General features: G+C 43.5%; 1 protein-coding gene and 1 long non-coding RNA gene across 2 annotated transcripts; one reads left to right on the top strand and one right to left on the bottom strand.

Annotated features, from left to right (window-relative positions):
* Nucleotides 1-6,725, bottom strand: LAMTOR5 (late endosomal/lysosomal adaptor, MAPK and MTOR activator 5). Its single transcript, XM_054452487.2, has 4 exons — nt 6,385-6,725; nt 5,102-5,163; nt 2,688-2,805; nt 1-332 (listed from the first exon to the last, which is right to left on the bottom strand). The coding sequence occupies exons 1-4, from the start codon at nt 6,681-6,683 to the stop codon at nt 272-274; spliced, it is 540 nt and encodes a 179-aa protein (XP_054308462.1). The 5' UTR covers nt 6,684-6,725; the 3' UTR covers nt 1-271.
* LOC129014974 (uncharacterized) lies at nt 6,610-14,812 on the top strand. Its single transcript, XR_008494485.1, has 3 exons — nt 6,610-6,755; nt 10,702-10,822; nt 14,546-14,812. It is a non-coding gene; the product is annotated as an uncharacterized LOC129014974 (long non-coding RNA).
* The last annotated feature ends 1,028 nt before the right edge of the window (nt 14,813-15,840 follow it).

Genomic DNA, 15,840 nt, shown 5'->3' with positions numbered 1-15,840 from the left:
TTTTCCTCCAAACAGATTTATTGAATATAGCAAAATTCTATATACAAAGTAACCTGGACCTGCTGCTTCAAAACATGATCCTTTCTTACTAATACCTTGATAGTCGGTCCATAGAGCATTAGAAATCAATTGACTCTTAAATAAATAGAAAAGTGCTCAATGCACATTAAATGAATGGCCTAACTACTGGAACTTTAGTAGTTCTATAAGGTAATCAACATAGGTAGGATCCAGTTCCTATGACAGGCTGCTGAAGAACAGATATGAGGCATCAAGAGGCCATTTTGTGCACTGCCACTGTGATGCCATCATGTTTCTGGATCATAATGTTCCTGAAATGCAAGGAAGAAAATATTCAGTAAAACGTTATCAGTGGGGCTTCACTGTAAGATTAAAGATGTTGTTTGGTTTAGGATACAATATATAAAATAATGTAATTGTTTCTATGTATAAAAGCAATATTTAAACATAACAAAACATTTGGGAAATACATAAACATATAGCATATGAACATGAAATGAATCCTTAATCCTACTAAACACAGACAACCACTGTTAATATTTCGCTGGTTCTTTGTTTCGGTTTTTTTAGGCACTGTCTTGCTATGTTGCCCAGGCTGGCCTCAAACTCCTGGGCTCAAGCAATCCTCCTGCTTCAGCCACCTCAGCAGCTGGAACTACAAAAAAAAGGCTTTCCTGGTCCTTGTTTTCTTTGCATGTATATGATACAATCATGTGCTACATAACAATGCTTCAGTCAACAGTGGACCCTACATATGATGGTGGTCCCGTAAGATTATAATGGAACTGAAAAATTCCTATTGCCTAGTGACCTTTTAACCGTCCCAGCATCACACAGCACAACACACTACTCACATGTTTGTGGTAATGCTGGTGTAAACAAATTGTGCTGCCAGTCATAAAAAGTATAGCACATACAATTACGTACAGTACATAACACTTGATAATAATAAATGACTATGCTATGGTTTATGTATTTACTATACTTCTTTTTTTTGAGACGGAGTCTTGCTCTGTTGCCCAGGCTGGAGTGTAGTGGCATGATCTCAGCTCACTGCAACCTCTGCCTCCCGGGTTCAAGCAATTCTCCTGCCTCAGCCTCCTGAGTAGCTAGGATTACAGGTGCCTGCCACCATGCCTAATTTTCATATTTTTAGTAGAGACAGGGTTTCACCATGTTGGTTAGGCTGGTCTCACACTCCTTACCTCAAGTGATCTGCCTGCCTTGACCTCCCAAAGTGCTGGGATTACAAGTGTGAGCCACCGTGCCGGGCCTACTTTTTATCATTATATTTTAGAGTATACTACTCCTACTTATTAAGACAAGGTTAACTATAAAACAGCCTCAGACAGGTCCTTTAGGAGGTATTCCAGAAGGTATCATCATTACAGGAGATGACAACTCCATGCATGTTACTGCCCTGGATGACCTTCCAGTGGGAGAAGATGTGGAGGTAGAAGACAGTGATATTGATGATCCTGACCCTGTGCAGGCCTAGGCTAATGTGTGTTTCTTCTTTGCTTTTAACAAAAAAGTCTAAAAAGTAAAAAAAAAAAAAAAAAAAAAAAAGTTTAAAAAAAGAATTTTTGTACAGCTGTATAATTGTTTTAAGTGTTATTATAAAGGTCAAAAAGTTTTATTGACTCACTCAGAGCAACTTCCAGTCTTGTAAGCTCCATTCATGGTAAGTGCCCTATTCAGATATACCTTTTAAAAAATTTCTCTATACCATACTTTTACTGTATCTTCTCTATGTTTAGATACATAAATACCACTGTTATAACTGCCTACATTATTTAGGCTACAAATCTTTGTAGTCTAAGAGCAATACAGCCTAGGTGTGTAATAGGGTATACCACCTAGGTTTAAGTACACTCTATGATGTTCATACAACAAAATTGCCTGACGCATTTCTCAGAACATATCCCCATTGTTAAGCAATGCATGACTGTATGTTTTTTCTTTTTACAAGGCTGTGATAGTAGCAGTTGTGTATATATACTTTTTTTCGCATATTATTCTGAGGACCATCACTTGGAATATCTTTAGTAATTTTATTACTTTAGAAGTAATTTTTGGCTGGGTGCAGTGACTCATTCCTGTAATCCCAGCACTTTGGGAGGCTGAGGCAGGCAAATTACTGGAGCCCAGGAGTTCGAGACCAGCCTGGGAAACATGGTGAAACCTCATCTCTACAAAAAAATACAAAAATTAGCTGGGTGTGGTAGTGCACACCTGTAGTCTCAGCTACAACTCGGGAGGCTGAGTTGGGTGAATCGCTTGAGCCCGGTGGGGTTGCGGTCACAGTGACCCATGATCACACCACTGTACACCAGCCTGGTGCCAGAGCAACACCCTGCCTCAAAAAGAAAAAAAAAAAAAAGTAATTTTTATTCTCTGATTAGTTTTCCTTTGTGCTATTACTTCCTTTTTGTTGGTAAACTGATAGCTTCTGCCAATTCTTATTCTTCATTTAAATAGCATTGTGGCCTGAGAGCACATTAGCTTTAGGGATCAACTTGTCTGTTCCTGTGGTCCAAAAGATTAAGAACTTTTCCCAAAGTAGTCTGAATAAGGAATCACTGATGAACACAGGGCCGGCCCCCACCAATTTTACCAGGAATTTTTCTGAACAAAAAGGAAAGGATCTGCTGAAATCTACTCACCCATTATCTGATTCTAGACACACCACAGGAATATCAGTGGGGTCAGAGGTTAGCTTAGCTGCTTGCTGGGCTAGAACAGATATCACTCCAGCATGCTCATCTGACAGGGTCCCACGGCCTGGAAAATAGAGATGATATATGTCACCTGATTGCTCATAGAGTATTTCTGCTAGAATACGCTAGCTGGCTGTTTTAAAATGTCAACAGAATTGTCTTTTTATTAATGTTTGTATTAGTCTGTATATATTATAGTAACTAAATCTCGGGTACAAAAGTACCTATAAATTCTAGGTACGAAAATTAATTACTAAGTGTACTTTACAATATATTTCTGTATATAAAGGCAACACAAAGTTAACTGTACCTGAAACCAAATCAGGTAATAGACATGCCACTATGGCAGAGCATATGGATGTACTATTACTATACAAAACATTTTGACCAGGTCCGATGCCGACGTTTGGGCCTTGAAGGTTTCTTGAAGGAACTCATTTAGTTTTAGATTTCCATACCTGAATTTCAGTCTTTCCATTAGTGAGACTGGCAAATGCTTCCAAAAATTTACCCTTTTCCTCCCAAATGACTGATCTGCATGTTAAACATAACTGAGTTACACAGATTACCTCTTTCAGTTACCCTTCCAGCAAAAATTCAGAGCTTTAAACATTTCTGCATTAGGAGCAACAAGTCTTGGGTTTACTAGTTGTCACTAATTAACTGAATGCTTTACTTATTTACCTTTCCAAACTTATTTCCTCATCTGTAATTGCTACCATTTATTAAGTATTATGTCTCAGTTCTATGTTAAGCATTTTATACATATTATATAACCTTAAAATATCGTGATTAGGCCGGGTGTAGTGGCTCATTCCTGTAATCCCAGAACTTTGGGAGGCGGAGGTGGGTGGATCACCTAAGATAAGGAGTTCGAGACCAGCCTGGCCAACATGGTGAAACCCTGTATCTACTAAAAATACAAAAATTATCTGGGCGTGGTGGCAGGCGCCTATAATCCCAGCTACTCAGGAGGCTGAGGCAGGAGAATTGCTTGAACCTGGGAAGCAGAGGTTGCAGTGAGCCAAGATCGTGCCACTGCACTCTAGCCTGGGCGACAGAGCAAGACTTCGCCTCAAAAAAAAAAAAAAAATGGATTAAGAGGCCTCAGGGCCAGACAAAAATCCTAGCTTAACGACTTACTAGCTGTATGACCTCAGGCAAGTTATTTAACCTCTGTGTCTCAGTTTCTTTTTTTATTTTTTGAGACAGGGTCTCACTCTTGTCGTCCAGGCTGGAGTGCAATGGTGCAATCTCGGCTCACTGCAACCTCTGCCTCCCAGGTTCAAGCGATTCTCCTGCCTCAGCCTCCCGAGTAGCTGGGATTACTAGCAGTTGCTACCATGCCTGGCTAATTTTTTTTGCATTTTTAGTAGAGATGTGGTTTCGCCATGTTGGCCAGGCTAGTCTCGAACTCCTGACCTCAGGTGATCCACCCGCCTCCGCCTCCCAAAGGGCTGGGATTACAGGGGTGAGCCACCGCATCTGGCCTCTTTTTTTAAATTTTAAAAACACACATATATATATGTTTGTTTATTTTAAAAATAGAGATGGCGGGGGGGGGGGTCTCACTGTGTTGCACAGGCTGGTCTTGAACTCCTGGGCTCAAGTCATCTGCCCGCCTTGGCCTCCCAAAGTGCTGGGATTACAGGTGTGAGACACTGCACCTGGCCCCTCAATTTCTTTTTCTACTTCACTGGGTTGTTATGAGGAATAAAAGAGTATATGTAAAGCACTTACAATGGTGCTTGGCACATAACAGCTCAATAAATATAATTCTATGATTATTACCATTATTAAATAACAACCCAGTGAAGAAAATGAAGCCCTAAAAGGTAGTTTTTTGGTCCACGTTCACACTACTAACAAATGAACGAGCAAGGGGTTGAGACCAGGTATGTCCAACACTGAAATCTCATTTTACTGCCTATTCACTTCTTGTTTAGTATAGTTGAGCTTCAAAATTGTACACCACCCACCTTGCCGGGTTGTTGTGAAAATTAAAGATAATGTATTTAGAGCCTAGCAGTCTCAGCATATGGCATACATTCAATAAATGGTTAACAGCTGTCATTATCTGAAGTCCTTTCTAGACTCAGTTTAAAATGATTCAAATATTATTTTTAGTAGAGACAACTATTTATTGCTATAGGACTGCCAGGAACATCTTCCTTCATAAATACCAACTGAAAGGTTTCAATTTTCTGATACTGTTATTTGGAGATAATCTCTACTCTCAAACTCAGAAAGAACTGGTAAGGTAACAGGAAATAAAAGCTAGAAAATAATAGCACGCTAGGCTCCAAGTCAACATCAGATGCTATGCAATTCATCAAATAGTTGGTATGAGAGATACTTACAACCCAGATTAAGTCCTTGTGAATCTGTGCACAGGACTCCAACAATGGAAGGATTCTTCATTCTAATTCCAGGAACACAAGAGAGTTGAAGTACATAATGGGAGAAAAAGGATTTAAATAAGTACAAACATACAGGTGTTCTATGTACCAGGCATTGTTTAAGTGCTTTAAATCAATGTTTCTCAACCTTTTTTCATTGTCGCACCCTAAGAAAAAAATTAAGTTCTAGGGCCGGACGCGATGGCTCATGCCTGTAATCCCAGCACTTTGGGAGGCCGAGGTGGGCGGATCACCTGAGCTCGGGAGTTCGAGACCAGCCTGACCAACATGGAGAAACCCCGTCTCTACTAAAAATACAAAATTAGCCGGGCGTGGTGGCGCATGACTGTAATCCCAGCTACTCGGGAGGCTGAGGCAAGAGAATCGCTTGAACCCGGGAGGCGGAGATTGCAGTGAGCCGAGATCACGCCATTGCACTCCAGCCTGGGAGACAAGAGCGAAACTCCGTCTCAAAAAAAAAAAAAAAGAAAAAAAGAAAAAAAAATTAAGTTCTAATTAATTAATTGAAATAAACCAGTTTCTGATGAGAGAAAAAAATGTGCTAAGTACTGCTGAGTTTTGGAGGGCCACAAACACTGCGTGAAAAACATCTAGAATGTTTTCACTCTTGTTAAAAACGCATGTTTTAGTACTAACTCATTTAAAACAACTGTTGAAAAACTTAAGTTACCTCCTGGAGGGTAAGTGGAAGCTGAGGGACATCGGTGGGAGGCAGCTGTCTCTCTGTACCTTTTATACTTTTCAAGTTTTGAATTTTACATAGATACCGCTTGTTCGAAAAATTTAAAGAATGATTTTTATCTACTTAAGCACCAAGTAACTGACAGGTTACACACAGGAGATACGTGTTTGTTTACACTGCAGGGCTCGACTCTGCACAACTGGCACAATCTTCCCAAAAGTCAACCCGTTTCCTAAAACTTCCGCAGAACCACCCTGACCGTAAAGACGATTTCAACAACGAGATAGGCAGTTTTGGCCCGTGGCCTGGGCCCGGGAGACTCGTTCAAGAGGGAATGTGCGCTGCCCCGCAGAATTTTAATTCCGGGTCACCCGCCCCACCCTGCGGCCTTGGGTAGGGCTCAACCCCCTCATCCCGTGTCCCGGGGGTCGCGCGACGTCCCCGAGACGCCCTGCCCGGTACTCGCAGCTCGCGCCTTTCGTTCCGCTCAAGTTCCTCCGCCGCGAACTCAGGACAGGCCGAAGAGGCGCGCACTACTCACGTGTCTTCCAAGTGCTGCTCCAAGGTCGCCTCCATCCCACCCACCGACCACCCCGGCTCAGAACCCAGCGGCACGACACGTCCTTCTCCACCACAGGCCTCAGTCACTTGACGCGAGCGGGGCGTGGACCGTAACGGCGCCTCCAAAGGGACAAAATTGATCACGGTGCAACGTCCGCGTTCTTTACTGGAAAACATTACTGCGCTGCCGCCGCACAGAGCCTGGCGAAGGCTTGGGCTGCCCGCGCGGTGACCGTCGAGGTGACCCGCACCTGGCTCCATGGCGGAACCGGCCGGCATGGATTATTCCCCTCTCGGGAGAGAGGTCTGCAGCCGGGCCTCAGTGCTTCAGTTCGTGGCCTGGCATTTTGTGTCAGTGTTTTTTAACCTTTGGACCTTAGTTCAACCGACTCCGAGACCTAGGGGACAGATCTTAAGTTTTACAATAACCCAGGGGTCAGACAGGGTCTGATCTAGCCTGTGGGGCAAGTACGGGGAAGACACGGGACCTCTGGGAGGGGGTCAATAGACTTGTAGGGGGACAGACGCACACAGGGACTAAAGGACGAGATGGAGCAAGGTTCAACTCCCTAGCTGAGTGTTGGCAGTGTCGGGATTTTAACGAAGATATTGGTGCTTATTATGGTGAGGGGACTCAGGACAGTTTAGGGGAAGAGAGTGGCATCTGAGTCCTAACTTGTAAGGAAGACTGGGTAGGACTACTTGAAAATAACTTTTAAAAATTAATTATAAAGCTGGTAAAAATAGGAAAACATCTATGGCCCCACTGTCCAAAGATGACTTTTAACTTCTTGGAGAATATCCTTTCAGATAGTTGTCTTTGCAAATGTATACTTTTAATGTTTTTTCGTTTGCCTTTTTAAAATAATTTTTTTGGGGGACAGGGTCTTTCTCTGTCACCCAGGCTGTAGTGCAGTAGAACGATTATTAGTTCATTGCAACCCCGACGTCCTGGGTTCAAGCTATCCTCACCTCTCAGCCTCTAGACTGGCTATGACCACAGCCTCGAGCCATCATGCCTGGCTAATTTTTGCATTTTTTGTAGAGATGGGGGTCTCACAGTGTTGTCCAGGCTGGTCTTAAACTCCTTGCTTCAATAGATCCTCACACTCCAGCCTCCCAAAATGTGATTACAGGCTGAGTCACCACGCCCAGCATGGTTTGTTTTTTTTTTTTTGTAAGCAAAATTGACGTACATACTGGAGGTACAATTCTGTAGCTGGCCTTCTTTACAGAGTTTAGAATAAATGTCTTTCCATGTCAAGTTTTCATTTACATCCTTTGTAATAGTTGCAAAATATTCCATTTTATAGCTGTATCTTAATTGTGGATTAAGGTTGGAGTGCAGTGGCACTATCATGGCTTAGTCCAGCCTCAGCCTTCTAGGTTCAAGTAATCTTCCCACCTCAGCCTCCCAAGAAGCTAGGACTACAGGGACCCACCACCACACCTAGCTAATTAAAAAAAAAAATTGTAGAGATGGAGTCTCAGTGTGTAGCCCAGTCTCAAGTGACCCTCCCTCCTTGGCCTCCCAAAGAGATTGCTGAGATTGCTGGTGAGCCACTATACTTGGACTTTTTTTTTTTTTTTTGCTTTTGTTTGTTTTTTGTTTTTTGTTTTAGCTATTACAGTGCTGGTTGAATATCCTCATAGCTAAATATTTGTGCAGTTTTAAAATTTCCTTATAAGTTACTAGAAATGGAATGACTGGGTTAAAGGAGATGGTCATTTTTTAAGACTCTTGATACATACTTACAAATTGCCTCCCGAAAAAGTGGTGCTAATTTACATTCAAATTGGTAAGACTCACCCCCTCTGTGGATCATTCCTTGCGCTAAGTTTTTTCCGACTCTCTCACCTCCAGCTTTTTACTCACAGCCTACCTTCCAATCTGGGGCCCAGCTCCCAGATCAGAAGATACCAGACTTTGGTATTGAACCAGAGTCCAATACCCTGCACTGGCATTCAGAGTCCCTTTTTATTCCGCAGCTGTCATAGTGAAGCTTGCAGCTTCCTTGAAATTCCAGTTTATTTATTTTTTTATTTTTTTGAGACGGAGTCTTGCTCTATCGCCCAGGCTGGAGTGCAGTGGCGCCATCTCAGCTCACTGCAACCTCTGCCTCCTGGTTCAAGCGATTCTTCTGCCTCAGCCTCCCGAGTAGCTGGGATTACATGCATGCACCACCACACGTGGCTAATTTTTGTACTTTTAGTAGAGATGGGGTTTCACCATGTTGGCCAGGCTGGTCTCAAACTCCTGACCTCAAGTGATCCGCCCACCTCGGATATAGTCTAGTGGCCACATTAAAAAAAAGTAAAACAGCCGGGCGCGGTGGCTCACGCCTGTAATCCCAGCACTTTGGGAGGCTGAGGCGAGTGGATCACGAGGTCAGGAGATTGAGACCATCCTGGCTAACGGTGAAACCCCGTCTCCACTAAAAATACAAAAAATTCTCTGGGCGTGGTGGTGGGTGCCTGTAGTCCCAGCTACTCAGGAGGCTGAGGCAGGAGAATGGCGTGAGCCCGGGAGGTGGAGCTTGCAGTGAGCGGAGATCGCGCCACTGCTCTCCAGCCTGGGCAACAGAGCGAGACTCCCTCTCAAAAAAAAAAAAAAAAAAAAAAAGTAAAACAGGGCAGGATGCAGTGGCTCACGCCTGTAATCCTAGCACTTTGGGAGGCCGAGGTGGGCGGATCACTTGAGGTCAGGAGTTTGAGACCAGCCTGGCCAACATGGCGAAACCCCATCTCTACTAAAAATACAAAAATTAGCTGGGTGTGATGGTGCGTACCTGTAGTCCCAGCTACTCAGGAGGCTGAGGCAGGAGGATCGTTTGAACTCAGGAGGTGGAGGTTGCAGTGAGCCGAGATTGAGCCACAGCGCTCCAGGCTGTGCAACAGTGTGAGACTCTGTCTCAAAAAAAAGTAAAACGGATGAAATTAATTTTAATAACATTTTATTTATTCAAACAATATATTCAAAATATTATTATTTCAACTTGTGATTGATAAAATACTAATGAGATATTTTACATTTTTTCTCCAGTACTGTCTTCAAAATCCAGGGTATATTTTTCAGTTAGCAGCACATTTCAATTCAGATCAGCAGCATTTCAAGTGCTCAGTAGCCACCTGTGGCTAGTGGCCACAGTATTGGCCCGTGTAGCCCCAGGATATCTCAAATTATCTTAAAGCTAGATCAGTGATTAAAGGATTCTCAGGCCAGGCATGGTAGTTTTCAGGCCTGGTATGGTGGTTTACGCCTGTAATCCCCGCACTTTGGGAGGCCTAGGTGGGCGGATGGCTTGAGCCCGGGAGTTTGAGACCAGCCTAGCCAACATGGGGAGACCCTGTCTTTACAAAAGCACAAAAATTAGCTGGGCATGGTGATGCGCAACTGTGGTCTCAAGTACGTTGTGTGAGGTGGGAGGATCACTTGAGCCCGGGAGGTCGAGGCTGCAGTGAGCTGAGATTGCACAACTGCACTCCAGCCTGGGTGACAGAATGAGACCCTGTCTCAAAAAAAAAAAAAAAGGATTCTCAGAAAGGCTGGCGATTACTTTTTAAGCTATAAGGAAGGCCTTTGAAGGGAAATCAAATAGGAAGAGGATGATAGCTGGCTCACATGTCCTTGCCACATGGGAGGTGAGAGAGCAGGCTACTCCTTACCACCCCCTCTTTCTCTGCCCTGCTGCTGTCTTGCCCCTGTGCAAGTAGGCAATGGGAGAGGAATAGCATATATAAATTGGGCAAGTGCTAGGGGCTGGAGTGATGGTTGGAGAAAGTATCTGACCCTTAATTGTTTTCCACTTTCTTTAGCTTGTGGGGTATTTAAAAATTCTTTGTTCTTAGTTTTGAGTGCCGGCAACCATTTCTGGGGTGATAGGAAAAGTTCCATGACATCCGTATTAGAGCATTTGTTTCATTATATTGTAATTTGTTATGTTTACTTTTGAAAAAGTTCATTCTTTTCTCTTTTTAATTCTTATTCTTTTTTTTTCTTTTCTTTTTTAGGCAGGGTCTTACTCTATCACCCAGGCTGGAGTGCAGTGGCACAATCTTGGCTCACTGCAACCTCTGCCTCCTGAGCTCGTGATTCAGCCTCTTGAGTAGCTGGGACTACAGGTGTACACTACCATGTATGGCTAATTTTTTTTGTATTTTTTGTAGAGATGGGGTTTTGCCATGTTGCCAGGCTGGTCTCGAACTCCTGCAGTTTGCTCTCCTTGGCCTCACAAAATGCTGGGATTACAGGCATGAGCTACAGCACCCAGCCCTTATGTTTACTTTTCGTAGACAGGAAGAGTGTCTTCATCTCTGCATCCCTAGTGCAACAGAGCATGATAAAAATTCAATAAATATTTATTGCAGAGTCTTGATGTCTTTTGGGAAAGGAACTCTATGGTTACCTTTACTCTAAGGTAAAGAAATTTAGGTCCTGAACTTTAACCACCTTCTCCTCTTCTTTCTTCCCTCTTTCATAAATGAGCTCTTGGAAAATTAAAATGCCAGGAGGGTCCAGCAGAGAATACCCAAGCCCACATGTCCTGATGGGAAGTGGGGAATAAGTAGAGAGGGAAACACAGACTCTGTGTGCCATCTCACTGCTGCTGGCCCAGGGGACCCTAACTCCTTTTGTTGACTCATCAGAAGTAGAATCCTCCTGAGGGTCTGTTTAAGAAGCACAGCTCTGGTAGAAAGGCTAGCTTTCCTCTGGGTACGGAGGGCTCTGCTACCCCAGGGCTATCCACACTGGCCTGTGAATCACTCTCAAATGCTTAGGGTCACAGGCTTTCAGTGGAATGAGCCCTTGTGCCACCAGGGGGCACCAAGGCCACAGAAAACCCTATTCAGAAGGTTCTGGGGTGAGGGAAAGGAATCCACGGGTTTGTGGAGCTGGCAGAGCATGGGTGAGGACAGCATTATGCTAGGTTGGTGGCCTTGAAGTCAGATGTAAATTGGGATCCTGGCCTGGCCACTGACTATCCGTGGGAACTTTGAACCTCAGGGGGCTCACTGGTGATGTGGGGGTACCATTATCTTCCTCATCAGGTTGTGGGGAGGATTATATGAGATACTTATGTAAGAGGGGCTGGTGCATTGTGGAAGTCAATAAATAAGTTTTGTTAAATCTGAGTAAGAAGACCCGTTTGTTTCCTCAAATTGCTTATAATCTAGGTGAGGACACATCTGAGAGAATAACTAATAGTTCAGTGAAGGTAAGAGCCAAATGATTGGCACAGACCTCAAGTGGTCTGGCATTTACAGGAGTGGGGGATTGTGAAACAGGAATTAAAAGAAATTTAAAAATGTGTAAGCAAAAACTCAGTTGTATTTTAAAAAAAACCAATTCCCCCTGAGAAAGAGAAAGAGGTGGAGTCCTTTAAAAATTATCTACCTGTTTTTCTGTCTGTGGCTAGTGAGCCTTATCTCTCCCTTTCCCAGGCATGGTGAAGACCCTGTTTCTCTAGCTGTGCAGCTGCAAGGTCACTAGACAGATAAACTCAAGCCATAAAACATGTTTTTCCTTGAAAAGTAAGACATAATGCAATGCATGTCTCAAATGAATAACTGTTTCTCGCTTCTGTAATATGCTTCCCCTCGCACAGATCTCCCCCTGCCCCACGAAATGCTTTAAAGGTAACTTAACTCTTTGTTTGGGACTCAGTCCTTTGGATGTTAATCTGACTGGCTTGGCGCACCTAAATGATAAATAACATATGTCCTCCTCAACCCTTCAGTCTCTCTGATTCCTAAATTATCCCGCTGCGATTGCAGGGCTAGATTTACCGACCTGCTCTATAAAGCTATGTTAAATGAGATCAGTATATTTTATTCTTTTTATTAGACTTTTCTATAGCACAAAAATGATAAAATACAGCAAGAAAAAAAGTCAACTGAAATTCTAGTCCTAACCCTAATACGAATGTGAAGGAGCTGGGCTAGAATGGAATAGGGTAGAATTTGCATAAGGTGGAAATGGGGACAGGCCTGTCACAAGGATCACTAGAGTCTTGCGGGCAAAAGCGTCTTACTGCATTCATGCTGCAGCACAGGACCCAGATGCAGAACAGGTTGGGGACACAGCCCTGCCTTCTAATAGTGAACACCATCTGAGAGCTGAGGCGTAGATTCAAAGCCTAACTCCTAATAGTGATTGGTAGTAATATCATCAGCAGTTCATATACATGGAGTGACAACGGCGTGCCAGGCAATTCAAAGGGTCTCTTGGTCCTCACAGCATTTTTGAAGTAGCTAACATCACTATCCCCCTTTTACAGTTAAAAAACAACAACAACAACAAAAAAAAAAACCCACAAAACCCTGAGGCTCAGAAGATAAATATTTGCTGAAGATCACTGTGCTTGTAAGTGGTGGAGCCTGACTATTAACCTCCCCACGACACTGCTTCAATTTCTATCACTTCATCAATCACACAACCCGAGAACTGTGAGGGGATTTAGCAGGCCCAGTCCACATCTCTTATTGTACAGAGAAGAAATCTGAGGCTCAGAGAGGGGAAGGGACTAATTTGGACCTTTAACTTCTGATTCTTAACTTTCTTTCTGGTGTTCCAACTATACTGTACTACAAGAGGCTGTCTTAGAGCTTTAGTTAAACCAGCTTCAGAGATACTCATTGTTATGGGTTGAATTATGTCTCCCCAAAATTCATATGTCAAAGTTCTAACCCCCAGTACCTCAGAATGTGACTATATTTGGAGATAGGACCTTTACAGTGGTAATCAGGTGAAAATGAGGTCGTTAGGGTGGGCCTTGGTCCAGTATGGCTGGTGTCCTCATAAAAAGGGGAAATTTGGACACAGATGTATATAGAGGGAAGACAGTGTGAAGAGACATAAAGAACAGATAGTCATCTATAGCCAAGGCCTGGAACAGATCCTTCCCTAACAGCCCTCAGAAGGAAGCAACCTTGCTGACACCTTGATTTTGGACTGCTACCCTCCAGCACTATGAGACAATAAATTCATGTTGGTTAGGCCATCCAGTTTGTTATGGCAGCCCTAGGAAACCTTTGTGGATATATCTGCTCGTATACCCATAAAGTCTACAAGTCAAAAATATCACAGACTTTTGGCAGCCCTTCATTCAAGCACTGGTTGGGAGGGTCACCCTCCCCAAGGCAAAAGGATAGAGCAAATGATCTTTCCAGCTTGCTCCTAACCTTGATCTTTGGCCAAGATATTTTTCTTTCACTGGACATTGGCCAACATTGGTGTCATAACTTATTTGACTGTGACCTTCTTGAGTCTGTTTTATATCTCTGAGCTTGACCTATAGAAGAAGCTCAATAAATGTGGGTAGAGGGGATGAGTGGGAAAATCAGCTCACAGCCATTCCAGTTCAAGCCTCTCCAAGCAGAAGAGGCCCACCTGAAAGACCTCATTTTCACTTGATTACTCGATCTCCAAGCAATAGGTGGGGCAGGAAGCAGGGTATGTAAGGCCTGTCAGTGGATGGAAGTTGAAGTTGGACACCATCTCCTAAAGTTTAGAGCTGAGCCCAAATTCTGGAAAACACAAGCAAAATACATTTTATATGACTCAGGATGGGCTAAAGAAGTTCCAGTACAGGAAACTATTTTCCTGCTGCTTTATTAATTTTGCTGCAGAGGATAAATGAGATGCAGACTTTCATATCCAAGTCTTCATTAGATGCCCAGTTAATGCAGCCATGACAAATGGGAATGAAGCCCTTATGAATAAAAAAAAGATCAACCCAGTATAAAAAATCATAGACCAGAGAAATGAAAATTTAGAGGGGCTGATAAAATACCCTATCCTTAATTAGACTGTCGGCATACACATCAAATCAGCCTTAATGCCAAGATTTATTGGCCTTGGAATTGAGTAAATGAAATAAGTGCTTACAAATGAATGGAAAAGAAATTACCTGTATTAAAATGTATTTGTGATGCAGGCCTGTGCACTGAGGCTTTTAGTCAAACTCAGGCTTGCAGCTTCTTTTGCTCTGCATCCATTTCCACCCCATGTTCCCCAGTGGGTTTCAGAGACCCTCTTTGTGGGGTAACAATATGTACGATTGTCAACTACCTCTGCTGTTGTCCTGGAAAAATCCTTCTTGGACAGTAAAATATTTTTGTCTTTATTTCACCATCTCCAGATTAGAAGGGTGTTACTGATTCTTACCTCAGAGAAGAGAATGTCATGGAGACAAAATGACCTGCTTAGAGTTCTGCGCCCCCCAGCATGGAGAGCAGAGCGCAAAGATTTCCTCCAGACTCCCACATTCTCCCTTGGAATCCAAGAACTTGTCTACTATCACAACACTTTAGTACCCACTTGTAAGCCCGTGGACAAATCCTCTGAGGCCTTGATACCTCAGTTTTCCCCCACTATAAATGGGAAGATAAATTCACTAGAAACAGTACTTACCTTGCAGTGTCGTTATGAGAATTTCATGAGACAATGCAATATAAAGCTCCTAGCACAGTTCCCGGCACCATTGTAAGCACTGAACAAATGAAAACTGCTGTCATTAGGATCTCAAGAAATGACAGCTGAGGCAAATTTGGATTAGACTGCATTCAGCATTCTTAGCTGCAAGCAACAGAAGCTGACGCTGGTTTAAAGAACAGGAAAGGAAGTTAATTAAAATGACATTGGGTAGCTTGTGGAATTGGGAGGACTGGAGAGCTCAGTCTAAGTTCTATGACAAAGCTTCAAATCATACCTGAGGAAAATGCCCCTGCTGCTCCTGTTCCTGGCATGACCACACATACATAACCGCCAGCAGTGCGAGGGCCCCTCTGCAGGAGGAATGTAACCCTGCAATCACTGCTTCCCCTGAAGCCAGATGCCTCTGCTGCTGCCGTTCCCAGTGGTGATGGAGCCTGGATCACATACCTGGCTTTAGTTGTAAAGGAGGCTGGAGACAAAATGCTCTGCTCTCTGTAACTGTCTTGAAAGTGGCCCGCACATAGCAAAGCCATTCAAAAGCGGGTGAGCAGCATGAAAGCATCCAGAGGGATTCCTGCTTTGCATGAGGGAGAACTCTTGCTCCCAGAGTTTGAGACCAGCAGGGGCATTTTCCTCATGTGTGATTTGAAGCTTTGTCACTGAAGCTTAGACTGAGTAGGACACCTCTGAGTGTGAATGTCCTACCTGAATTCTCCCTCATGCAAAGCAAGAATCCCTCTGGAGGGATTGACATCACAGCCTCTTCCATAGTGTCTCCAAGCAACTTTATTGGGCAGCATTCCACTCCTTGGCAAAGGGGAGAGGTGCATTCTACCTTCTCTCCTGCATGAGCCTAGTCTAATATGGAATTTGGGAGTGTTGATCATTGTACTTCGTGCTCCTAGAGATAAGGGTCGTCATAAAGCATCTCAGAGTCTCACCGTAGATCCACAGTTCCATTTCTTTATGGATCCCTTACCCCTACTTTGCCAAATTCTA

The sequence above is a fragment of the Pongo pygmaeus genome, chromosome 1, assembly GCF_028885625.2.
Source record: "Pongo pygmaeus isolate AG05252 chromosome 1, NHGRI_mPonPyg2-v2.0_pri, whole genome shotgun sequence".
NCBI classification, from domain to species: domain Eukaryota; kingdom Metazoa; phylum Chordata; class Mammalia; order Primates; family Hominidae; genus Pongo; species Pongo pygmaeus.
The sequence above is the reverse complement of the archived record's forward strand: the minus strand, read 5'-3'. Positions and strand labels throughout refer to the sequence as shown.

Excerpts from the sequence above, each read along its gene's own strand:
- LAMTOR5 (XM_054452487.2), bottom strand. The coding sequence starts at position 6,683 with ATGCCGGCCGGTTCCGCCATGGAGCCAGGTGCGGGTCACCTCGACGGT. Across the intron at positions 5,164-6,384 it reads GAGCAGCACTTGGAAGACAC|AATGAAGAATCCTTCCATTG; the intron begins GTGAGTAGTGCG and ends TCCTGGAATTAG. Across the intron at positions 333-2,687 it reads TGTCTAGAATCAGATAATGG|GAACATTATGATCCAGAAAC; the intron begins GTGAGTAGATTT and ends CTTGCATTTCAG.